General features: G+C 40.6%; 1 protein-coding gene across 1 annotated transcript in view; it reads right to left on the bottom strand.

Annotated features, from left to right (window-relative positions):
- Nucleotides 1-27400, bottom strand: part of ADCY8 (adenylate cyclase 8) — a 225289-nt gene that overhangs the window by 57595 nt on the left and 140294 nt on the right. Inside the window, exon 9 of the mRNA XM_061122792.1 lies at nucleotides 11754-11854. Coding sequence (XP_060978775.1) covers nucleotides 11754-11854 — 101 coding nt within the window. The remainder of the gene's footprint in view (nucleotides 1-11753; nucleotides 11855-27400) is intronic.

The raw sequence follows: 27400 nt of genomic DNA, 5'->3' as shown, positions 1-27400 counted from the left end.
CGCTGGAAGGAGAGAGGAGGGGAGTCCAGGGGGTTTGGGTAAACCTGACAGGACCCCATAAACACACACAGCTCACCACCCTGAGACCAATCCTTTCCCCGTGATCCTAGACCCCACATGGCTCTTCGGTAGTCAGGAGACCCATTCTCCTGGCAGTACCAGGGGGTACCTCATCCTGATTTATTCATTGCCGTTTTTGCTGTTGTTCAGTCGCTCACTCGTGTCTGACTCTGCGAACCCATGGACTGCAGCACACCAGGCCTTCCTGTCCATCACCAACTCCTAGAACTTCCTCAAACTCATGTCCATCGAGTCAGTGATGTCATCTAACCATCTCATCCTCTGTCGTCCCCTTCTCCTCCCACCTTCAATCTTTCCAAGCATCAGGGTCTTTTCCAATGAGTCAGCTCTTCCCATCAGGTGGTCAAAGTACTGGAGCTTCAGTTTAAGCCTCAGCCCTTCCACTGAATAGTCAGGACTGATTTCCTTTAGGGTTGACTTGTTGGATCTCCTTGCAATCCAAGGGACTCTCAAGAGTCTTCTCCAACACCACGGTTCAAAAGCATCAATTCTTCGGTGCTCAGTTTTCTTTATAGTCCAACTCTCACGTCCATACATGACTACTGGAAAAACCATAGCTTTGACTAGATGGACCTTTGTTGCCAAAGTAATATCTCTGCTTTTTAATATGCTATCTAGGTTGGTCATAGCTTTTCTCCAAAGGAGCAAGCGTCTTTTAATTTCATGGCTGCAGTTATCATCTGCAGTGATTTGGGAGCCCAAGAAAATAAAGTCTGTCACTGTTTCCATTGTTTCCCCATCTATTTGCTATGAAGCAATAGGATCGGATGCCATAATCTTCACTTTCTGAATGTTGAGTTTTAAGCCAGCTTTTTCACTCTCCTCTTTCAGTTTCATCAAGAGGCTCTTTAGTTCTTCTTCACTTTCTGCCATAAGGGTGGTGTCATCTGCATATCTGAGGTTATTGATACTATTATCACTATAATATCATTGCCATAGCACATACAAATTTACATATGTAGGCTATACCTATCTACATATATATCTACATACACAGCATATAAGTAGCTACATTTATAGCATATACATCTAGACATATGCATATACTTTATATTTCTTTATGTCCTTCCACTAGATGATAAGGCTTAGAAGGGAAGGGTTTTTTATGCTGTTGTTTTGTCTCTCTCTCTTTTTTTTTTTTTTTTGTATTTTCTGTTCAGTGATGTAACCTTCACATCTAGAACATACCTAGCTCACAATAGGCAAGGGTTCCCCAGCTCCATGTGGAAGAGGTACATAGGCCTTGCTTCTCTCTCTCTCTCCCTCATTTAAAACATTTTTTTAAAAATTACAAAATGAATCATAAATACAGAAAACCACATAAGTAGAGCTTAATTAGCTATTTGAAAGTGTCTGCCTTCGTAATGGCCACTCGGTTCATGAAACAGCACTTTGCAGGGCATTTCAAAAGTGCATCCATGTCTCCTGTTCCAGTCATGATCCTCTCTCCCACTCCTTGTTAATCACTTCCTATTTCTTTATAGTTTTAGCATCCAGTTTTAGACACTATAGTTCTGTCTTGCCCATTTTTTGCTAAATTTTATGTATCTTGTAAGTCTTTACAAAAAATCTACAGGTTCTCTCTTTACCTCTTTCCTTACAATTTATTACAATTTATTAATAAAGGAGTATACGCCTTTGACATTACTTTGCCAGCAAAGGTCCATCTAGTCAAGGCTATGGTTTTTCCAGTGGTCATGTATGGATGTGAAAGTTGGACTATAGAGAAAGCTGAGCACCAAAGAATTGATGCTTTTGAACTGTGGTGTTGGAGAAGACTCTTGAGAGTCCCTTGGACTGCAAGGAGATCCAACCAGTCCATCCTAAAGGAGATGAGTCCTGGGTGTTCATTGGAAGGACTGTTGTTGAAGCTGAAACTCCAATGACCACCTGATGGGAAGAGCTGACTCATTGGAAAAGACCCTGATGCTGGGAAAGATTGAGGGCAGGAGGAAAAGGGGAACGACAGAGGATGAGATGGTTGGATGGCAACACTGACTCGATGGACGTGGGTTTGGGTAGACTCCGGGAGTTGGTGATGGACAGGGAGGCCTGGCGTGGTGCAGTCCATGGGGTCGCAAAGAGTCGGACACGACTGAGCGACTGAACTAACCTGAACTGATGTGCCTTTGGTGCTTCCCTCAGAGGCAAAGAATCTACCTGCCAATACAAGGGATGTGGGTGGGGAAGATCCCCATGGAGAAAGAAATGGTAACTCACTCCAGTATTCTTACCTGGGAAATCCCATGGACAGAGGAGCCTGGCAGGCTACAATCCATGGGGTTGCAAAGAGTCAGACACAAGTTAGCCACTATACAACAAAAACAAAATGTGCCTTTCATCTCACTATCTGGATTTTAATTTTTTAAAGTTTAATTTATTGAATATAGTTGACTCAGTGACTCAGTTTGAATCACTTTGATTCACACACACATATATATATATATTCTTTTATATTCTTTTCCACTATGGTTTATCACAGGCATTGAATATAGTTCCCTGTGCCATATAGTAGGACCTTGTTGTTTATTCTGGATTTTACTTCTGTAAATTCATCCAGTATCTTCTGTCTCCTGTGATACGTGCACTTTAAGAACCCAGTTCAAAGGCCTGGCCAGACTTAGGTTTGATCCCTTTGATGAGACTATCGACTTGTGTTCTTCTATCAGGAGATAGACTTGCTTGTCTTTTCTGTGTTGTCAGCTACTAAATCAATTAATTCATTGAAAGTTGGAAAATGGTCATATTTTAATTCTGTAATTTCTTTAAATTGTATCAACTTGAATAATTTTATGAGTTTCCACTCACCCGATCTTGCAGTTCATGCAGGAAAGACAGAAAATAAAATTGCTTCTTTTCTCCTTTTCAATGGTTTCCAATGTATGTGTGTGTTAGTTCCTCAGTCATGTTCCACACTTTGTGACCCTATGGACTGTAGCCCTCTAGGCTCCTTGTCCATGGAATTCTCCAAGCAAGAATTCTGGAGTGGGTTGCCATGCGTTTCTCCAGGGGATCTTCCCGACCCAAGGATCGAACCCGGGTTTCGCATTGCAGGTGGTTTCCTTACCACTGGGCCACCAGGGAAGCCTAAGTATTACAAGTTAATTCCCCACCATCCACCAAAAGTTATCAACCCTTAAAAATGTCATTATAAACTCATAAAGTTTAAATTATTTGCTGGTATTTGATTGACTGTCTTAACAGTTATCCACACCACAGTTCTAATTATTCCATCTTGGGACAGTAGAAGCTTCTTCAATGTGGCTTCTGAGTTCTTTAGAGGTGACTATCAAGCATGATGACTTTGTTGCATTCTAGTAGGACAAGAGGTTTCAGCCTTATCCTGCCTGTTTCCTGTCCCAGCTCTAGCATCATACATATCTCCAATATTAAAAAACAACAGATGTGATAAGTTACTTCAAGTTCACAATCTGGCCCCTAATTATGCTTATACCTACTGGGTTGAATATTCTTTCTAGGACTTCCCATACTTATAGCTCCAATCCAGGATACCATCTTCTTTTTGGGTGTCATGTCTCCTTAAGCTCTTCTCGCTGTGAAAGTTTCTCATACTTTCTTTGTTTTAAATGACCTCAACTGTTGGGAGAAGTACCGGTCAGATATTCTATAGAATGTCTTTCAACTGCAGTATGTCTGATGTTTCCTCATGATTAGATGATGGGTTTTGGGAAGGAAGACCAGAGTTCATATGTATTCTCATTTGGCCACCTAATGCGAAGAGCTCATTCATTGGAAAAGACCCTGATACTGGGAAAGATTGAAAGCAAAAGGAGAAGGGGGCAACAGAGAATGAGATGGTTAGAAAGCATCACTGACTCAATGGACACGAATTTGAGTAAACTCCAAGAGTCAGTCAAGGACAGGGGAGCCTGATGTGCTGGAGTCCTTGGGGTTGCAGAGTTGGATACAACTTCGCATCTGAACAACTCATCACAGCTCATCAACATGGCTTATCCCTGTTGAGTTGAACCATTATCACCTGACTCAGGTACACTCCTCTATTTTTCCTCCATCCACACTGTCCTCCTTGGCAGGGAGTCACTTTCAGTGTAGCCACACTTTGAGGAGTAGAGGAGATAATTGCACCTCATCAAAGACACAGTATCTACATAAATTATTTGGACTTTTCCCCATGGGAAATTTATTTGTTCTTCATTTTTTCTTTATTCACTCAACCATTTATTTAAATCAGTATGAACCCATGGATATTTATTTTACATTATGGGTTATTGTTGTTGTTCAGCCACCCAGTTGTGTCCGACTCTTTGCAACCCCATGGATGGCAGCATGCCAGGCCTCTCTGTCCCTCACCATCTCCTGAAATTTGCCCAAGTTCACGTCCATTGCATCAGTGATGCCATCCAGTCACCTCATCCTCTGATACCCTCTTCTCCTTCTGTCCTCAATCTTTGGGTAATAACCCAATACTATTTTATGTATTTTCTGGCTCAAGTTGTTCCAACTCTGGTTCTTGGGAGCTTTTCCTATGTCCCTTTGATATATTTCCATCACTGTGTGTTTTAATACTACCTAATTTTCTGGCCCTAAATGATGTCCCAGGCTCATCTTATATATTTACTACTCCAGACTTAGAATCAGCAGCTCTCCAAGGAGTCTGGTTCCTTGTACTGGATATCGATATTAGAAATCAGAATCAGGGTTGCGCCTATCGCTTGATGTGCTATCACTGCTGAGGCATCATTGCTGCTGGAAATTCTCTGCTGACAGAGCAAGGACATTGGGAATGGCAATCCACTCCTGGAGAATCAGACAGAGGAGCCTGGAGGGCTACAGTCCATGGGGTTGCAAAGAATCGGACACGACTGAAGCGACTTAGCAGGCCTTCTAGTATGTGTCTATAAATATATCTGCGCTTATGTAGACATCCTATATCCAACTGTATGAGCTCAGTCGCTCAGTAGGGTCAGACTCTCTGCAGCCCCGTGGACTGGTGGACTGTAGCCCACCAGGCTCCTCTGTCCATTGAATTTTCCAGGCAAGAACACGAGTGGGTTGCCATTTCCTACTCCAGGGCATCTTTCCGACCCAGGGATTGATTGAATGTGTCTCTTGAGTCTCCTGCATTGGCAGGCGAATTTTTTACCACTAGTGCCGTGTGGGATCCCCCAAAGGCACATACTCTAGTGAGCTTAACAAATACACGCTAATGTCTCCAACTCCAAGCCTTTACCATACGGATCATTCGAGCCTTTTCTCTTTGTCTGTAACCTTCTGGACCAACACTGAGAAACCTGACTCCCACAATCATCCATCCATTAGCTTACAGTGCCAAATAAACTGTGGCTCAAGTTGTTCACACATATGTCCATGAGATTCACCTTTATCAGCTAAAGTACAGTGCTATGGCACAGTTCTTTTTATGCTTAGTTCTAGAGCCCATGAATCCCCAAAACTACTTAGGAAACCCCCTAAGCTACTTAAGAAAACCCCATCTTTTCTCCCCACCCCCTTCAGTAAGGTTGTTTCACACTTTTATTACAGGTATAATCTTTTATCATAGTCTTATTTCATCATGGGGTCCCCTGAACTCCTAAATAATTTTTGAAAAGTTGTATACATTAAGGTCATTCTTTGGGCTGTAAAGTTTATGGGATTTGACAAATGCATAGTATCATATATACACCATTACAGCATATTAGTGAATAGTGTCACCACCCTAAAAACATCTCCTGGGCTTCACCTATGCAATAATGCTCTTATCCTCCCTTCCTTTGCATGTTGTCTGATTTTAAATGAGCATTTTATATGATTTCACTTTGTTTCCTTTCTTAGTGTATCAATTTTATTTGTTTATTTATTCATTTATTTTTTAGTATCTGGTCTAGAGTTTACAATGGTTTACCTTCAAATTGGACTTCCCTGGTGGCTCAGTGGTAAAGAATCTGCCTGCTAATTCAGGAGACACAGGTTTGATCCCTGGGTTGGGAAGATTCCCTGGGAAAAGAAATGACAACCCACTCCAGCATTCTCCCCTGGGAAATCCCATGGACAGAGGAGCCTCGTGGGCTACAGTCCATGAGGTCACAAAGAGTCGGACACAGCTTAGTGACTAAACACCACCACCAGCAACAACTTTCAAATTGCACTGCAGCACTTCATGTGTAACGCTGGTACCTTAAGGCACCCCAGTTCCTCCCTCACAGGCCTTATCGTGCTGCTGTTGTTCATCTCACTCATCTATATCTATGACCACTAAATACATTGTTAATATTGTCACTTTAAACAGTTATCTTTTTAGATCAATTAAGAATAAGAAAAAAAATTTAACTTCATCTTTTCTGAGGCTCTTCCTTTCTCTGTGTAGATCAAATTGCTGACCTACATCATTTTCCTTTTGTTTGAAAAACTTTTCTTTTTTCTTTTAAAAAAAGCTTTAAAAAATATTTCTTGCAGGGAAGGTCATATAGAAATGCACTTTTTATTTGTCTGATAAAATCTTCAGTTCTCTTTCGCTTTTGAAACATACAGAATTCTAGATGGGTGACTTTTTCCTTCAACACTTTAAGCATTTCATTTTTCATTCTCTTCATGCTTGCATGGTTTCAGAGAAGAAGTATGGTGTATTTCTTCCTGTTCCTCCGTAGGTAAGTAGTAACTCCCCTACCCTCACCACTCCAGTCTTCTGTGAAGATTTTTTCTTTGTCTTTGGTTTTTTGCTATTTGAATATGACATACTTAAGTGTGCTACTTATTTACCTGGTTATTTATTTATTGTGTTTATCCTGTCTAGTGTTCTCTGAGGTTCCTGGTTCTGTGATTTGGTATCTGTCGTTAACTTAAGAAAATCTTCAGCCATTATTACTTCAAAGATTTTTCCTGCTCAGATCTCCTTTCATCTCTTTCTGGCATTCTGATGATGCATAAGTTACACTTTTTGGAATTGTCCCAAAGTTCTTGGATGCTTTGATCTTTATTATTTTTTTCATTTCATTTTTCTCTTTGCATTGCAATTTGGGAAGTTTCTGCTGACCTATATTCAAGCTCACTGGTTCTTTCCTTGACCTTGTTGAATCTATTGATGAGACCATCAGAGACATTCATTATTTCTGTTATGGTGTTTTTGAGTTCTAGTGTGTTTCTTTTTGACTTTTTCTTAGAACTTCCATCGTTTCTTGAACCATGTCTACTTTTCCCAGTTGAACCCTTGGTATGTAGTAATAGCTATTTCAAGTTCTCATGCTGATAATTTCAACAAATTCTGTCATACCTGAGTCTGGTTCTGATGATTGCTTTGTCTCTTCTTCCTTTTTGGTATGCCTCGTAATTTTCTGTTGAAAACTGGTCATATCATATCAGGTTATAGAAACTGAGGTGAACAGACCTTCACTCTGAGGATTCATTAATGTATTAATCAGGCTAAGGGGTGGGCTCTGCTGAGTACTGTATCTATAGGTACCAGTGGCTCCAGATTCTTCTTGTTTCCTTGTGTTTGGCTCTTCTCTTGGACTGAGCTCCCCTAAGTATTCATTGGGCTTCCCTGGTGGCTCAGACGGTAAAGAATTTGCCTGCAGTGCAGGAGACCCGGGCTTGCTCCCTGGGTTGGCAAGAGCCCCTGAGGAAGGTAATGGCAACCTGTCAAGAAGCATTTAACAGGAGGCTTCCTGTGTGCTGTTTTGGATCTGTCAGGAATCCTCTGTTCCTTATTAATTCCTGAATATTCAGGAATTAAGAGGAGGGGCAAGCCCTTCCCCAGGGCTGAGGAATCCAGGCATCTCCTTTGTTAGTTTTTCAATACGGTAATAAGTACCCTCTTCCTTCTGATGAACCATACGGTAAAAAGTGATCATTTACAATCCTCTCTTTTTAATATGAATCGCCTTATGTTTTGTAAGTCTGGAATTTTAATCTTTATCTTTGCTGAGAATAACTACCTTGTAAGACAGTATATATGCCCACACCATGTTGATTAAAACACTTTTGCTCCATCAGAGCTTGGGTCCCTGTGTCTTTCTTTCTTTCTTTCTTCCTCTCTCTCTCTATTTCTGGCTGATTCCCTGGAGCGTGCAAGCCGGCTGCGTAACCCGGGGAATATTAGCCTCTTTCCTTCTTTCACTCTCTCATCATCGATTCCGGACCACCAGGTTCCGGTCCAATAAAGGACCAACAGCAACCCACTCCAGTATTCTTGCCTGGAGAATCCCACTTATCAGAAAGAGCCTGGGTCTTGCAGTTCTTTCAGTCATGTCCTCGAATAATATACTGGATTCTTGATGGTGATAAGGTGTGGGGGATAGGGCTCTGCCAATCCTTTAAATCTCCTTTTTTATTTTAAAAATATTCTTCCTTTCCACCTTCTATTTCTCTTAAGGCATTATGTGCTGCATTTATGTGGCTTATGTTTCCTCACATTAAATCTTCATTCCTGAAATGTACCTTTCTTTTATTTCCTTTTTGAGCACTCATCCCAAATTTCTAAGTTGTTTCTAATTCCAATTTAGGTTGTTACAGGCTGCTTTGAATCACATTAAGGGTTTCAGCTGGTAGGTTAAAATTTTGGTATCTGTTGTAAGCATGTCTGTTGGAGTGTCATTGCCAATAAGGATATCAATCTATTTTTACTTTATTATTGAAGTATAGCTGATTTACAACATTGTATTAATTATTGCTATAGAGCAAAGTGCTAATCTACTTTTAATTCTTTTTCTTATAATAGCTTCGTATGAGATTGCCACCAATACATTCTGTTGCTAATTTTTGTGTAATTAGCAAAATTTGTGCAGAACAAAAATTAGCAACAAAATGTATTGGTGGCAATCCCATACGAAGCTATTACAAGAAAAAAAGAGAATTTATAAAGAAGTATGGGTTGGAATAGTTGTTGTTGTTGTTTTTTAACCTCCATAGAGTTTTCTTGTCTTTAAAAAAAGATTTATTTTATTTTGTCTGTGCCGGGTCTTTGGTGCTGCATGCAGCCTTCCTCCGGTTGCAGTGAGCAGGGTCTATTGTTTTCATTGCAGCAGCTTCTCTTGTAGAGGATCACAGGCTTCGGGTGCATGAGCTTCAGTTGTTGCAACATGCGGGCTCAGTGGTTGTGGCTCGTGGGTTCTAGAGTATAGGCTCAGTAGTTGTGGCGCACAGGTTAAGTTGCTCCATTATGTGGGATCTTCCTGGACTGGGGATCAGACCTGTGTCCCTTGCATTGCAAGGTGGATTCCTAACCACTGAGCCACCGGGGAAGCCCCCACAGAGCGTCCTTTAATGCTTTCATATAGCATTCAAAACTTGATGGCTAGATTCCTTTTCAATTTTTAATTGGACCATCCCTTTTCTTCTTCACTACAACCCTTACTGTGAGTAATTTTGATCCTATTCACACAGGGCCCTGTCCTGGGAGGGGGATTTGGTTGATCAGTTTTAGGAGCTCACAGGGACTGATTGTAGCTCTTTGAACCTTAACTATAAATCTTCATGCTCACCTGATGTTGGATTGGGCAAACCCCTTGCCACTTTCAATCACTTTTGTGCTTTGGTCCAAGGCACTTTCTGGTGGACATCTGTTGGCAATACTGGGACTCTTTTCTTCCTGGATCTGACAGATATTTGCTTGTTTCTTTTCAATTCCTTCCACAGATACTGATATCACACCAGTCTTGGGGCTCTTGGGAGACTGTCATTCGCATTTTGAAATTTATGGGTTTATCACATTAATTCTGTTTGTTGCAAATACGGTCCTTGAGGTTTTTGGTTTTGCTATCTAGTTGCTCAGATTCTGAGAAATTCAGAAACATATAATTTCAGAGATGTATCACCATTTTCCCGGAATCTCCTTTCTCCTTTGTTGTTGTTCCATCGCTAAGTCACGTCCGACTCTTTGTGACCCCATGGACTGCAGCACACCAGGCTCCTCTGCTCTCTACTATCTCCTGGAATTTGCTCAAATTCATATCCATTGAGTCAGTGATGCCATCTAACCATCTCATCCTCCACTGCCCCCCTTCCCTTTTGCCTTCAATCTTTCCCAGCATCAGTGTCTTTTCCAATGAGTTGACTCTTCACATCAAGTGGTCAAAGATGATTCAGCTTCAGCATCAGTCATTCCAATGAATATTCAGGGTTTATTTCCTTGAGGACTAACTGGTTTGATTCTTTCTCCTTATATTCTTGCTAATCAGGAAAAGGTCAAGCATTGCCATGCCCTCGAGTCGAACATCTTTCTCTCACAGAATTGTGCTATAACCTTCCTCAAAAACCTTCAGGGTCTCCTTCTTGCTCCCAGATTCAATTATAAAATTCCTTAACATAGCATGCTGACATTGAACTCCTGCTGGTTACCTCCCTATCCAGCCATGGCCCCCACCAAATCCTTGTACAAATGCTTTACAAATGTTCTAGAGTCTTCCACTTACTCACTGTGTTACAGACACGAGGTTTTTCACATCCCTGGGCTTTTTTCCTGCACTGTTTTCTAAACTGGGAACACCCTTCCACTCTTTTTCCCTCATCCTGCTCAGCTCAAAACATCAACTCTTCTGCCAACTTTCTTTAAACCACCTAGGCAGGATGAATCACTGATTTTGGCACAAAGCAGTTAAGTAATTAAAAGCACAGACTGTCTCTGTTAAATCCAGCTCCATCACTATATGGATGGGGATTAGAATGCTGCCTCACTTACTGGTTATTTTTGAGGCTTTATTGAGACAATCTGTGTGAAGGGTTTAGCACATAATAGATGCTCAGTAACTGGAAGCGATTATTAACATCTCTCTCTCTCACTAAATTATGTCTTAGGAGATGCAGACTTCCTCCTGCAAAATGATACCATCCCGAGGGGCCGGCGAGTTGCATTGCCTGTATTAGACATTCAACTAATATTTGTTGATGTTATTTTTAACCATGCAACAGGGGGAAATTCCTGGCAAGTTTAGGGGGAAGGGAATTTATCTGAAAAAAGAGGCAAGTGTTACCTTCCCGTACAGGAGACAGCAAAAAACATGGCCATTGGATGAATCTAGAACTAAATTCAAATGCTGGCTCTTGCACCTGTAACCTGTATGATGCAAGTCTGTGTCTAATAAAGTGTTAAGATCTCCAGGCTGTGGAATCTGGTTTGAATCTAGGCTGTAACATTTTTTAACTGTGAGATGTTAGGCAACTCTATTCACTACCCTGAGCCTCAGTTTTCTCCTTTTTAAGTGGGGATAATAATAGTACCTACCCCATAGGGTTGTCGTGAGAATTAAATGTGTTGGTATATGTAAAGATTTGGATCAGGGAATGGCCACATATATTTGATTGTAGTATTATGAAAGTGCCAGTTTCACTGACCCTGAAAGCTAGGATATTCTATCTGTGAACAGTTAGCAAAGGAACCCACTGATGGTGATGGAGGGATTTATACTTACTTTCTGCATTCACGGGTGCCATGTCAAATACGAGGGAACCCTATGTTGATTTTTGTTGTTGTTTCTATTGAGATTGGGAAAAAGCTCTTGCCTTGGGAGAGTAATGAGGTTATTATGCAGAGTTATACAACCAAAACAGACCCTGCTATCATCAAATATTTGGCTATGAATCCGAGATCCTGTTATTTCAAATTCCAATCCCTTGAAAAGGTCAGTGGCTGGCTCCAGGTGAGGTCCCATCAGCTCTCAGAGACATTTCATCTGATAACTCAGTCCTTTTATATTTACCTTGAAGAAGGAAGCAAGCTTTGTATTGCCGTGATAAATAGAAGAACGATAAATGCACAGACCAAGTTTGATTTGAATACTTCATCCCTCATTTGAGAATACTGTAATTAAAAAAAAAGGGAGAATGAATTACATTGCAGCAGCATTGGTCTCTTGGAAAAGTTAAGTTTTTACCAGTGTTTGGAGTCAGGGGGAAACATCAAGAAAAGATAAGGCATATATATATATATATATATTTGATATTAAGAGTCATCCATATGTTAATAAATCTTTGCGGGCATTACCTCCATCCCTCCCACCAGCCTTCCAGTGAGAGCCCAGGGGTGAATATGATTTCCTTTATAGCAAAAGGGAACCGATTTCCTTTATAGCAAAAGGGAATGGGAGAGGGACTTTGCATGAGTTTATAAATCAGTTCTCCTCCTTCCTCTGAACTCACATCATCTGAACAAAACAGAAGAGCACACATCCATATACGTAGCAAATCAAATTCACATGGACTTTCTTCATGAGTAAACGTTAAGTCATTTAAGGATCTTGCTCTTGGGGACATAAGGAAATTTTTGACCATAGAGTCCTTCTGCCTCCCTTTTTCATGAAAACTATTGAAAAATAAAATCATGGAGTCTTAGAATAGAAAATGGCCAAGAAAATCTCCAGCAAGGGCAGTCCTTTCATTTTGTACAAGAGAAACCAAGACTGATGGACCAATATGCTTGATTGCCCTTCTGTTGTCTGCTTGAGGTGGCCCTGGGGAATGGTGCTAACTTTATTTTGATTATCCGGAGTACTCAGTAATTTCATTGTCCACCCTTAAAAGCTTCTGGAAGGTCAGCACTGAACGTGTATATACTTGTCTTAGTCTTGCCTAGTTTCCTGAACTGTCTTTGAGTCACTAAACTGAGGAATAATCCAATTCCTTCAGAAGGAAGAAAGGATTTTTTAAAACTGAAAAAGATCTTAAAGTTAGCCTACAACCAAGTCCCTCTTTTTGTCTTAATGCCAGAGAGGTCTAGCAACTCACCATAGCCCACATAGCACACAACATTTTGAGGAGTGGGAACAGAAAGCTAAGTCTGACTGCAATGTCTTTGATTCCCAATTTGAATTTCACCATGATTTTATGAAGGAAGCCAGTAAATAGAGTTCTCATGTTCTATGTCCCTAATACCAAAAGAAGACTTGCTTGGGTCAATGAAATAGTAAAATCAGTCCAACTTGTTGTTGGGAGTCCAATCCCTGGTAGCATGATTTTTACTCTCTTGTCTACTCCTTGGTGTGGTCTGGGTTTTAGACTGAGCTTGCTGCTCAGTGTCATGGCTGTGATTGGGAGAGTGGAAACGACCTGCAGTTAGTGAACTCCATGGTGCAGGCACCAATGCAGCTCAGAAACTGCACGTTCATTGCTATCAGAGGGCAATGTTTTTTCTACTCACTGGTGCTGAGTCCTCTGCCTGTTTGCTGACAACCTGTTCCATACCTAGAGGTGAACATGTCCCTGAAAAATCATGAAGCATCTCCACTCTTGATAAAATGATAGAAGATTCATGTTACTGACAGTTTTCCAGAGCACTGCCTAAGAAAGGGCACCATCAGAGAGACCCACACATACCCACTTCAAAATAAGAGCTAGTCACAAAGCAGTTAATTCAAAGAATGATAAATGTCTGAATTCTTTCTAACAGCCAATTGCACAAGACCTAATTATTCTTTGTTGACTGATTTCAAACCAACTTGGTTACATAGATTTGATAATGTGATTTTAAAAACAATGATTATAATTTTTCTTGTATATAATCCCCCATAATGGCAGAAAGCAGAGGAACTAAAGAGCCTCTTGATGAAGTTGAAAGAGGTGAGTGAAAAAGCTGGCTTAAAACTCAACATTCAAAAAATTAAGATCATGACATCCGGTCCCATCACTTCATGGCAAATAGGTGGGGCAAAAATGGAAACAGTGACAAAATTTATCTTCTTGGGCTCCAAAATCACTGTGGACAATGACTGCAGCCATTAAATTAAGACTCTTGCTCCTTGGAAGAAAAGCTATGGCAAACCTAGACAGCATATTAAAAAGCAGAGACATCACTTTGCTGACAAAGGTCCATATAGTCAAAGTTATGGTTTTTCCAGTAGTCATGTACAGTTGAGAGAGTTGGGCCATAAAGAAGGTTGAGTGCCGAAGAATTGATGCTTTCAAACTAGTGCTAAAGAAGACTCCTGAGAGTTCCTTGGACTGCAAGGAAATCAAACCAGTCAATCTTAAAGGAAACCAACCCTTGACTATTCATTGGAAGGACTGATGCTGAAGCTGGAGCTCCAATACTTTGGCCACCTGATGTGAAGAGCTGACTCACTGAAAAAGACCCTGATGCTGGGAAGATCGGGGGCAGGAAGAGAAGAGAGCAGCAGAGGATGAGATAGTTGGATGGCATCACTGACTCAATGAACATGATTTTGAACAAGCTCATTTTCTTCAAATGGCAAGTTGGTTGGTGATAAAGTAGGAGGACTTACTTGGCCCCCAAAGCCTCCACCCTGTCAGTGTTTCACAGTGAACAAAGCCAATTCCTTTTCACCTCAGTTTTCTTATCTGTCAAATGGGGAAATGAATATAATTCATAGGTTTTGCAAAGCTGTTCCATTTTACTGTATTTTGTTATGCTAGAATTTAATAATAACTGCTATCATTTTCATGTTTGAGCTCCAGTGCTTAGCACAAGTCACAGAAAGGAAGAAACTTATAAGATTTGTGAAGATGAGACCAATTAAATATAAAATATTGGTTTCATAATGGAGTGCATTGTTACTTTGGAAATGCAAAGGAGACGGAACTGTGGAAAGAACATCCCTAATTGGCTTAGAATGAGAGGGTGCTGAGACTGAGTGGTGATTCATTTCACTTCCTCTTGACCTGTGAAGATCTGAACGCTCTGGTTCACAGCTATATTAAGTTACACGTATTCTCCTTCCTGCCATAGTTAGACTCTTTATCTTGCCTCTTCTCTGTCCTCACTTGGCCCCATTTACTCTTTTATGTCTTAGTGGTGAGCATGGCGTAATTTAGAGCTTGACTACCAGGGTTTGAATCCAAGCTTCAACACTTAGGAGCAACGTAACCTTGGACAAATTTACCAAGTTTTCCATGTCACAGTTTCCTCACCCAGAAAAAGGGGACAGTAATAAAAGCTATCTTGGGTGGGTTGCTGGGAGGATGAAATGAGTCGGTATACATAAAGTGCTTAATAGTCGTGGATATAGCACATGGTAACCTTATATAATTATTTACTATAATCAATGAATTATACATATTTTATTGCTATACAGTAAGTCCCCTACATATAAATGAGTTCCTTTCCAAGAGCGTGTAAGTCCAGTTTGCTCGTAAGTCCAACGAAGTTAATCTAGGTAAGTAACATAATCACTCTATGGTATTATACTGTGTAATAAGCTTATAGTACTTTTCACAAAAATAGCATGTAAAAAGCAAACAAACACAGAAAATAAAGAATACATTTTCAATCTTCAGTACCTTGGAAAGTACAACAGCTGGCATACAGGGGCTGGCATCGAGTGAACAGACAAGAAGAGTTACTGATGGAGGAGACAGAGGAGGTGGGAGATGGCAGGGCTGAAGGGTCGTCAGCAGTAGGAGGCAGAGGGCAAGCTGCAAGTTCACTCCCACCTGACACTGAAGAACACACGCTTGCATCTTTGAAAGTTCTCAGCATAAACACTCGTATGTAAGGGACTTACTGTGTTTGTTACATTTTCTAGCAAGTGTTGCTTTCTAGAATACTGTCTTCGACTTTTCTGTACAAAACTGTACCTTGCACTCAGTAGGGCACCCCAAAATGTTGCTGACTGATGGGTCCATCATGTTAGAAAGGATTCTTCTAATGGGAATTACAATCTCCTATGTGATCTTTTGTCTTAGGAAAATACTTTGTCCTTATTCCTTCCTTTGCCTCCTAAAAGATCCTTCACCAAACAGGTAGAATTGTCCTTTCTCCGTGGACCTTTGGAAAAAGTGTCCTTGGAAATGACCTCTGGGCCCTTATAATTCACCAAGTCCTTGATCTATAAGAGGACTTGGCCATTGCATACATTAAAAATGAGGAACTTGAGAATCAGAGATGGGAAAGAACAGGTCAAAGTCAATCAAGTGGTTGGTGGCAAAGTTCAGACAATAAGACACATCTCCTGGCTCCTAGTGGAGTTTTTGCTCTACTACACCATTGTCTTTGGACAGGAAATGGCCTGAAGACAGCAACTGAGCTAACTATGGATGAGATTAATACCCATTAAAAAGGCCATAATACTTGGAACAAATTACAAATGCTTCCTTTGAGAGCTTAGATTAGAATTTTGATTATAGGTAGCCCTTTGTATCCAGGGGTTCCACACCAGCAGATTCAAACAACCACAAATCAAAAATATTCATGAAAAAAAAAATTCCAGAAAGTTTCCCAAAGCAAAACTTGAAGTTGCTACTCACTGGCAATTATTTACATAGTATTTACACTGTATCTGCAACTATTAACATAGCATTGAATTGTACGCAAATTAGAGATGATTTGAAGTATATGAGAGGATGCGTGTAGATTATGTGCAAATACTACATCATTGTATGATCTTGGTATCTATGGTCCTGGAATCAATGCCCTGCTGATAGAAAGGAACAACTATTATTATTTTTCAATGTGTAGGGTTTTGGTTGATTCAGGAAAGGGTCAGTTCAGAAAAGAGCCAAAATCTAGTATAACAAATTGAATAATAATGAGTAGGCAATAGGCTATGTGCTTCTTGTGGATGATCTCATTTAATTATCATATCAACATTTTTAAGAAGATTGTATTTATCATATCCCCATTTTGCAGATAATGAAACTGAAAATTAGAATTATTGAGTAACACAAGCAGGACCTCACAGATTGTAAAGAGGGACTCTAGACTGTTTGACCCCAAAGTTCAAGGTCTCATCGGCCATATTATGTCGGGAAAGAAAGAAAGTGAAGTCGCTCAGTCGTGTCTGACTCTTTGCGACCCCATGGACTGTAGCCCACCAGGCTCCTCCATCCATGGAATTTTCTAGGCAAGAGTACTGAAGTGGGTTGCCATTTCCTTCTCCAGGGTATCTTCCCGACCCAGGGATCAAACCTGGGTCTCCCGCATTGCAGGCGGACACTTTACCATCTGAGCCACCAAGGAAGTCCATATTATGTCAGGGAAGTGTGTAATTTCCTTGGTTCTGTCTCATCACAACAAAAACCTGAAGCGATGGAACAGCATCACAGCCCTTGGACAGACCATGTCACAATCACAGCTCTTGGACAGACGGTGTCACAGCTCTCAGGCAGATCAGAGTTACAGCTCCATGTTGCAGCTCACTTTTATTTAGAAAATAAAGGAAAATACATCCTTGAGGCGTGAGGGCATGCCAGTCCAAAAGATGAAGAGAAAAGAGAGCAAGCGAGAGACAGCGAGCGAGAGAGAGACCCCTGGACCCTGGGTTCCTCTTTTTACACATTTTTTCTCCTCCCCTGGGTCTGCCCTATGTAAATTGGGCTAGCCAGGAATGCTGTTTGTTCTACCTGAGGTCCCCACTCCAGTCCTCGGACCATCCTTTGTTCTATTTTCGGGGGCTTTTCCCTTCCTTGTCTTTTAGCCACCACCATTCTGGACTCTTTTTTCCTATTCTAACTACTTAACATTTATCTGCTGAGATTTTGCTGTTTTTAAGATAAAATCATCTTCACAAGGCGAACGATCATATTTCAGTGATGTGGTTTACAATACAAAGAAAGAAAACGTGTTAAAAATTTGAGTCTATGTAAATCTTCATTAGAATGAAAGTGAAGCATGATCTGGGCAAAGAATGGACCTTAAAACACTTCATGAATCAGTCTAATACATTGGCACTGCTGCATTTTCATGATTAATTTATGGATCCTCATCACAAAGGAAAGCAAAATAAAGAACCCTTTTCCTAAGGCCTAAATAGGTGAATGAATAACAGGGAAGAAAATAAAAGATACAGTGGATTTTATTAAATGCAACAGAATAAGAGGGACCACCAACTTTCAAATAGTTAAAAAAATGTTTTAAAAATGAAAATTTCCTACTTGATTTGATTAGGTTGGAACTTGGGTTCCCTTCCAAGGACGTACAGCAGGAAGAACTTGTGTTCCATTTTGTTCATTGTCTGTGGATGTTGGCCCTGCATTCTCTTGAAAGACATGTTCATAAATGAACTCAGAGCCATCAGGACCCATGACTTCCTAGCTCTTTCATAAGGAAGCTTGGAACTGAAGTGTGCGCACACAAGGAAAAGCCCGTTCTATATTCTTCATCTACAGAGATGTGACTAGGGAAGTTAGCTTACAAAGGTGATGGACAGAGTTTCTAGTTTTTTATGTTTCTTTGCCTGAGACAGGCCTGGAAAATCATCCTAGGTGGGTCAGAGGGAAATCACCCCACTCTGCTAGATTCTCTAATTTGTTGTTGTACTTGCTGTTCAGTTGCTAAGTTGTGTTTGACTCTTTGCAACCCCATGGACTGCAGGACACCACGCTTCCCTGTCCTCTACTATCTCCCAGAGTTTGCTCAAACTCATGTCCACTGAGTTGGTGATATCATCCAATCATCTTATTCTCTGTTGCCCCCTTCTCCTTCTCTTCCTGCCCCAAATCTTGCCCAGAATTAGAGTCTTTTCCAATGAGTTGGCTCTTTGCATCAGTTGGCCAAAGTATCGGAGCTTCAGATTCAGCATCAGTCCTTCCAGTGAATACTCAGGGTTGATTTCCTTTAGGATGGACTGGTTTGATCTCCTTGCTGTTGAAGGGACTCTCAAGAGTCTTCTCCAGCACCACAGTTCAGAAGCATCAAATCTTTAGCATTTAGCCTTCTTTATGGCCCAACTCTCTCATTTGTACATGACTACTGGAAAAAACACACCTTTGACTATACAGACCTTGGTGTGAAAAGCGATGTCTCTGCTTTTTAACATGCCATCTATGTTTGTCATAGCATTTATTCCAAGGAGCAATTTTGACTATGAGCTAAAAGGTACTTACTAAATTCTTACATCTCTACAAGTTGTAGAGGACACTTCAAACCAAAGCAATAATCTAGTCCAAACCACAATTATTTTTGTCTTTTTTTTCATGTATTTATTTGGATTGAAAAATTTTATAGGTGGAGTGGGGATTTTATTTGTCACCTTGATCTAACTTTAATGAATGCTGATTTCACTTGGTAAAACCTCAGAAATGAGCCATTAACTCCTACTGGAACATTTCCAGTGATGAAGAAGTCAGTCCCTCAGTTGACAGCCCATTCCATCTTTGGATAAATCTAATTTGAAGAATGATAGTTTTCTAGCACATCTCTCACTAATATAAATTAATATGTTAAGAATCTCAACTGAGACAATCTACTCATTTTGTATGAGTGAACTAAAGAATGTAACCTCCATTCTATTGTTGGATCCATGCATTGTGAGACCAGGCACTGACTAGAGCACTCTTAAATTAGATCATTTGGGTGAAAGACATAATTACAGTAAAAACCAAGAAACTAATTTTCAGTCCTTTCATATTTTGAAATAGACTCTATTTCCTATCTTGGTGTCTAACCAAAATATTACCAGGAGGTAATTCTATGAGGGACAGGTGTATCTGAGGAATGTCTCACTGGTATACTTCTTCCTAAGAGATCTGACCTTCAAACACAGGTGGTCTCATCTTTAACAAAGTCACAAGGAATCATGCTAATGCGTATTTAAGATGGACAGCTTCAGAAGTGTGAGACAGAGAGGATGTCACCCCAGGAATGACAGAAGATCCTTAATGATAACATAGTATTGTAAATCTATCTTGACAATGACAATGTATTATGATCTTCCTTGGTGGCTCAGCTGGTAAAGAATCCACCTGCAATGCAGGAGACCTGGGTTTGATCCCTGGGTTGGGAAGACCTGGGTTTGATCCCTGGGTTGGGAAGATCCCCCGGAGAAGGAAATGGCAATCCACTCCAGTATTCTTGCCTGGAAAATTCCATGGACTGAGGAGTCTGGTAGGCTACAGTCCATGGGGTTGCAAAAAGTCGGACACGACTGAACGACTTCACTTTCACTTTCACCCCCTTCAGTATTCCAGACTGGAGAATCCCATGGACTGCATAGTCCATGGCGTCACAAAGAGTCAGACAAGACTGAGCGCCTATGCACACAATGTATTATAGTCTTCCTGGGGAGGGAGATGGATTGCCATATGAGAATTCCAAGACGAACTTTTACAAAGCTTACAACCCACCATTCTCCCAGCTCACCCTTCTCCAAATCTCTCACTGTGGGGAGGAAAGACTCTTCCTTTCTTGAGGACCCAGTCGCCCAAGCCATGGTGAGGGGATGAGAATGATAACTGCTCCTTGACTTTTTGCTTAGAAGCCCGTAGGTTTAGATGATGCTTATACCCACACATAAAACATCAGATGACTTTTAAAGACTGAGATGATGACCTTTAGGTTGAAATCATCATAACTGTATCATTCTACATTGATTATTACAGATGAAATTGGTCCTCCTGACTCTGAAAACGCTGGCTTTGTGGTACTGGAGCTAGCTAACTGATCTGATAAAAAAAAACACAAGTGACACAGCCCTTGATCTCATTTGACCTCCTAGAGGGTGTAGAAGTAGCAGTAATTTTACAAGATAATATGAAGAATATAAAGGATTCTCACTTAGCTATTGTTTGAATAGGAATGATTTTCCCCCCAAGCATCTTTGAAATCTGTCCATCTTACCTGAAGAAGATGGTCTAAATATTCTTATTATTCTGAACCTTACTAGAGCAATAAAACTCAAGAGTAACCTGAGGCTACAAAGGAATAATTCCTTCAAAAACCAGAGATCACTGGTTCAGTGTTCCATGTATCTCTCGTCTGCATCTAAATAAGAAATAGTGTGCTTCAACACATTCTGAACATTTCCCAAAATAGACAAAAGCATTTTTTCTCATTACTTAATCCCAGAATCCAACATCTTAAGAGATTTTTCATTCATTTAGCTATCCTCCTCTGCTTTGCTGAAACTCCTCCCTATTTTAGTTCACTCATTATAACTGCAATATGAGTTTATGGAAAGAAGAAATATTTCAAAGTTTGTGACATATTTTTCCTGAAATCTCTTAAGCCTTTGGTTAGCTTTGATTTTCTTTATAAAGGATAGAGAAAACTGAGTGAAATTCTGAACAGATATAAGAACCAACTGTACTCAGCAAAGGATTATATAAAGGTTTCTTTGTGTGACAAATCCTTGTTTTTATGTGGTTACTGAACATAATAAAAGTAATATTAAATGAATGTTTTGAAATATTCAGCACAGAACTTAGTTCATAGCAAGCACTATCTATGGGCTACGGGTGTGTACTTGATTATTATATACCTTACAAGGTTATGAATTTATGAAAGTTGTGACCCTAGTACCCTGAGATATAAGACACATTAAGATTGCTCTTTACCACTGTTTTTAATGAAGTAGTTTCTTTAAAGAAGCTGTAGAATTGTAAGGTTTAAGTGAGGATGTAGCCTCACCCAGAATTGGATTGGCATAGAATTCACCAGAAAGAAAGGGAAAGAATAACTATTGCATTTATTCAGACATCTATTATATGTGTATTATGTCATCTGAGTTTTACAACAATCCAATGAAGGGCAGGTGGTATGATCACCGTCATCTCACTGAGATCAAACACCTTGGCCTCCATCACCCAGCCAGTATTTAGCAGGAATTGGGTTCAAGTCATGTCTACTCAGTAAACAAGTTTATGTTCTTTCCTCTGTCTTTTAGCAAAGACCAAACACTTGTGAGCTTCCCTGGTAGCTCAGATGGTAAAGAATCTGCCTGCAATGCGAGAGACATGGGTTCGATCCTGGGTTGGGAAGATTCCCTGGAGAAGGAAACGGCAACCCACTGCAATATTCTTGCCTGGAGAACCCCCACGGACAAAGAAGCCTGGTGGGCTATAGCCCATGGGGTTGCAGAGAGTCGGACATGACTGAGAGACTTTCACTCACTCAAATACTTGTGAAATAAATGAAGCTTTGGCATGTATGCAGGGGTGTCTATCAACTTGTTATTATCCAATAATGATCTGTAAGTTAATCAAGTCTCCATTGCACCTACAACTATTTTCAAAGTAGGATTTGAACCAGTGTCTGTTTGACCCCCAAGCCTGAGCCCTTGGAAGGCTTATGAAGACAATCCTTCTAGGCTTATCTGAGACCATGTGGACCTTGCTTATGAACCCAGGACCTTTTGACGTGACCTGAAGGCATGAAGCAAGTGACTAGCCCAAGTTTCAAAGTACAGCCAAGGATGGAGAAATGTGGCTGGCAACTCAGGACAACAGAATCCCAGGAGGGTTTTCTCAAAATGTAGGTCCCTCTGCAAAATCAGAATCTTAGGGACAGAATGATGGGCAGGGGTACATTTTAAACAAGATCTTCAAATTTGAAAACTATTAGCCTAGGACAAAGAGGCTTTTTATTGCTTAAATTTGTAAGGGCGACAAAAGAGGCCTTGATTTCTCAAAGAAAAAATTTCAGAATTTAACAGGAAAATACTGGCATTGAAAGAAGGAAGGAAATCTAATTGCCATCGATATGGTTTGATTTTTAACAGCCCACTAAAAGGCAATGGCAACCCACTCCAGTACTCTTGCCTGGGAAATCCCATGGATGGAGGGGTCTGGTAGGCTACAGTCCATGGGGTCACGAACAGTCCGACACGACTGAGCGACTTCACTTTTCACTTTCACTTTCAAACATAAAACACTCTACATCAAAACATAAATTTTCAATCAATTTTGAAGTGTGTACTACACATATCTTAATCTTTATTCAAAATAAAGAAGCTGCCTCATTCTGAGGTGGTCCTGATGTTTTTGTAACATCAAGTTGAGTGAAGTCACTCCAGTAACTATTTCCGTGTGATTAAGCTCTCTTAAAGGCACTAAAGTCTTTCTTTGGCTTGGAAACCAAAGTAATTGTAATTAATTGCCTTCCTCATCTAAACTTCATTTAGAGCCTTGTTCTAGAAGAGAAATAAGGGGTAGAGGCTGAGAAATATCACCTTTCTATAAGTGTTCTGGGATTAAGATCCTCACTATATAAAGAACACTCACAAATCAATAAGACAGAAATGAGCATCACAATAAAAGAAAACAATTAAGACAAACATTCAAGTCACATAATTAAGACAAATGTGACGATCACAAAAGAAGAAATATAAAGACCAAAACATAAAAAACATGTACAGAAAGACATTTAACCTCAATAATAATTTTTTTTAAATATGGCAAGAAGAAGCTCCTTGTATCTTATCAAGTCAGCAATTTTTAAAAAGTATAGGCACAATTTTTGAGGGTTATTTCAGAATGCACATCAAGTATTTTAAAATGTGCATTCTCTTATGCCCATTTTTATGATTGTATCCCAAGAAAATAATTAAACATGGATGTATGATTTAACTATGACCCTGGTAATGGCAATGCAATTTATAATTTGTAATAGTTAAAAACTGAGGGAACAAAAGCCAAAGGTAGTTAAAATATGCATGGGAATAGTTGCAGTTACAAAAAATATTTTGTAACTAAATATTTATTACTGTGGGGAAAAGTTCAAGTGAAGAATGCTTAACATTGTCTTACAAGGCATGATGTATAAAATGGCCCTGTTTTAATAGACACATTGCATGGGTAGGTAAAAAGAATCACACTCATGAAAGACTAGGATGACACATGACAAAATATTAACAATGGGTATTGTGGGCTGAGATCATAAGAGGTGTCATTTTCTTCATTTTGCCTTATATGCTTGGTATAAGCTTTCGCTAGGGCAAATGCATTACCTTTTTTAGCAAAAAAATTCATATATAATAGAAGAAAAAACCCAATGTGATTGACAGTATGTGACAAATGCCGTGATTCCTACATCTCTTTATCACAGTTCTAATTTTTTTTTGCCTGTGAGATCTGTAAGCTCCCTTAGGAAATTTTAGCTGAAAGTGAAAGATGGGCAGAAAATTCTTTAGTGGAGGGGACCTTAGATAACTGGATAAGGGCTCTGCTCCCATTCTGGAGTCTTCCCAGAAATCTCATGTGGTTGCAGGGGGGTGAAGATGTTGAGAATCACTACTTCTAACCTGGCCAAGATCCAAGCCTGGGGTCACATGACTTGTCACCCGTGTGATTTTTGAGTGACTGGAGCTGCTATTTATAATTACATTGAGAAAATGGATGTAAACTGGGCAAACCAGGACATGTGTTCATCATGACCTCCGGGAACTCACAGCCTCAAAGCATTGACGGCTGAAAGCTACCAGGAGCTGCCCAACCATCTCATTTCACAGATGAGAAAACCTGAGGACAGAGAAGGAAATTGTGCTGTTCAAACTTGGTTAAGACACAGGAGTCATGAGCATACTTTCTGAAGCTTAACTCGGAAGATTTCTCTGTGTGGACATGTGTGAACCACCATGAGATGACATGGGAGGGAGTAAGCAGAACATTACATTCTTCTCTCCTGAAACTCCACCACCAAGAGTCAGACCAAAAGCAACCCATGTCTTTTGGATCTTAGGATTCACAACATATAGCCTGAGGCCAGTTTCAAGGGTGAGGCAATCTCCTCAAAGATTCTCCTTACTAACCTGAGTCTTCAATCGCTCAACAAGTATTTATGTAATACTGGGAGGTGGGTAAAATGTCCCATTTCACATAACACTTGCTACATATGCTAATTTTTATAAGCTAATGTAACCAAGAAGTGTCTGGATGACATTTCAAAGCAGTTTTTCATGTTCTCCAATTCACAAATAAACATGGAGAGGAAAACAGTTTCACTTATATTGTTCAAACAGAATGAAGCTTTTTCTTCCTACGGAATTTCCAAGGTAAAAATCATTGTTTCCATTTCCAGTTTTTGTCTCATAAGGTATACCTTTATGGTCCAAACTTGCTCTCAAAAAGCAGGGTAGGGCAGTGGGAAGAGAAAAGACTTTGGTGTCACAAATACAGCAAATATTTCAACAAATCTAAGATGCACAAATTTTACCCTACCTTTTAACACTGAAATCAGAAAGTTATCTTACTGTCAGTGAAGACTTAAAATCTTAAATTCCTCCAGGGAGGTTTGTGACTGCTGCTACTGGTCACCAGGGGGCAAAATGAACCCAGTGAAGTGAAAGTCTTGGTCATGTCCAACTCTGCGACCCCTTGGACTTTAGAGTCCATGAATTCTCCAGGCCAGAATACTGGAGTGGGTAGCCTTTCCCTTCTCCAGGGGATCTTCCCAACCCAGAGATCAAACCCCGGTCTCCTGCATGGCAGACGGATTCTTTATCAGTTGAGCCACTAGGGAAGCCCCAAAATACTGGAGTGGGTAGCAGATCTTCCTGACCCAGGAAGCAAACCTAGGAATCCTGCATTGCTGGCAGAGACCATTTTAAATTCTCTGCCTGACTTTTTTTTAAAGATCACATTCAGAGCGCGAACTCAGGTGGCAAAACCAAGTGGATTCCATTTTGGAGTTCCACTTCTTGGAGAGGATTTTTGTACGCTTGTTTTTTCATCTAACCAGTACCCAGGGAGAGGCATGTGAGTTTCCTTGTTGACTCTGGCCATTGGGTGGTTTTTCTTAGTGCTGCATAGAAACCAAACACCTCACAGTCGATGGTACCTTAGAGTCGATGAAATATGGCAACCAGATTCTGAGATCTATAACCTCTACTTAACCCCTAAGAGGTTCAGTTTTCTCTTATAAAAGTGAGCGAGATAGTAATGTTTCCCTGAGGATGCAATAGGCCAGTATACCGAAACACTGGCCACAGACTAGATAGACACAGATGCTATGCTTTAATTCTGGAGTCCTGTGGATTTGAAGGCTCTGCTTTTATTTTGGTAAGGCTTCTGGGACCTTTCTTACCTGACCCCTCTCCCAAATCCCTGCCCTGCGCCTTCTACTTCATCCAAAGTTCAAAGAGAAGAGAACGAAGATGGCAGAGGATTGCCTTCTCTAGACAAGGGCCTGGGGGAATAGATCCTCAGGGCTCCTGGGAGTGGCAGTGTCCTGACCAGACCAGAGCACTGGCTTTGGGGTCACAGTGAGCTCGGACTGCAATCCCGATACTGACAGCTTGAATTTGGGTGGGCTATTGAATCATTTCTCCCTGCCTCCATTTCATCAAGTATAAAAGGAGGCTCATTATAACATCTATTGGGTTGTCCAAAAGTTTGTTTGAGTTTTTCTGTAACATCTTATGAAAAACCCTAATGAACTCTGGCCAACCCAATATTTCATACTGTCATTGTTAGTCAGTTTGTGCTCATAGCTTAGAAATTGTTGTTATGTAGTCACTAAGTCCTGTTTGACTCTTGGTAACTCCATGGACTGTAGCCTGCCAGGCTCCTCTGTCCATGGGATTTCCCAGCAAGAATACTGGAGTGGGCTGCCATTTCCTTCTCTAGGGGATCTTCCTGACCCTGGAATTGAACCCGCATCTCCTGCTTGGCAGAGATTCTTAACCACTGAGTCACCAGGAAAACACATAACTTAGAATGGTGCCTGTTGTTCAGTTGCTAGTCATGTCCAACCCCGTGAACTGCAGTTCTTGTCTTTGTGACCCCATGAACTGTAACCTGCCAGGCTCTTCTGTCCATGGGGTTTCCCAGGCAAGAATACTGGAGTGGGTTGCCATGTCCTTCTCCAGCATGAAATAACCACTGGTTACTACTTTTGATACATCCTCTGCTCAGCAGTAGTGCTGCCCCCCGAGAGGGTCTCTGAGCAGGAGTCAACGAGGACTGTCTCTGTGACATGAGGGGAGTGAGCACTATCCGGTGTGCCTCAATTGCCCGCCCCTGGGAGCCCATGTGATGCAGAGCACGTGCTAGATGGTGTAAGACTGGTCTCTCAGTGACCTAATCCCCACGTGTCTGTTCAGGAGGGGATGCTGTCCCTTGCTTCTCCTAGAAGAACCTCCCTGGTCATAGAAATCAACCTCTGATATATAGTGCCTCCTCTAGATCCGTTCCCCCTCCAACACCAGTGCCTGCAGGTCAGCACCAGATATTATTGAATAAAATTACATTAGAAATGATCTCTAGTCTGCAGGGGTCAGGTCATCAGTGAAGCAAGTACATCTTCAGCAAGAATGAATAAAGGAGTTTTTGTACAGCTCTGGACACAGGTATTTACACAGCCTAATTGAGAAGATTCTTTGTAAGACCACCCTGTCTTTCCTAGCTCCTTCAATGGAGAAGCCAGGATAGAAAATGCATTTAATTTATATTACTAACAAGAAATATCCACCTGCAATGGTTGGGGGTGGGTGGGTTGTTAAATAGGCAAAGTGTTTCTTTTCCTTTTGTTTTGTTAGTACATAGATACAATACATTCAAACTGTAAATCGCAGGTAAAGATCTTAATTTTGGAGTTTGCAACCTTCGGATAGTTATCAAAGAGACTCACTGGGAATAAAGCATGTGCTTGGAAGTGTGAATTCTCTAAACCCAGCAAAGTAGAATCTCCCAGGCAGCTGAACAAACTTGCAAAAAATTGCTCACTGGAGCTTTGCAGAGTATC

This window comes from Dama dama, chromosome 21 (genome assembly GCF_033118175.1).
Source record: "Dama dama isolate Ldn47 chromosome 21, ASM3311817v1, whole genome shotgun sequence".
Taxonomy (NCBI): Eukaryota; Metazoa; Chordata; class Mammalia; order Artiodactyla; family Cervidae; genus Dama; species Dama dama.
Note: the sequence above shows the minus strand (reverse complement) of the source record. Positions and strands in the feature narration are given on the sequence as shown.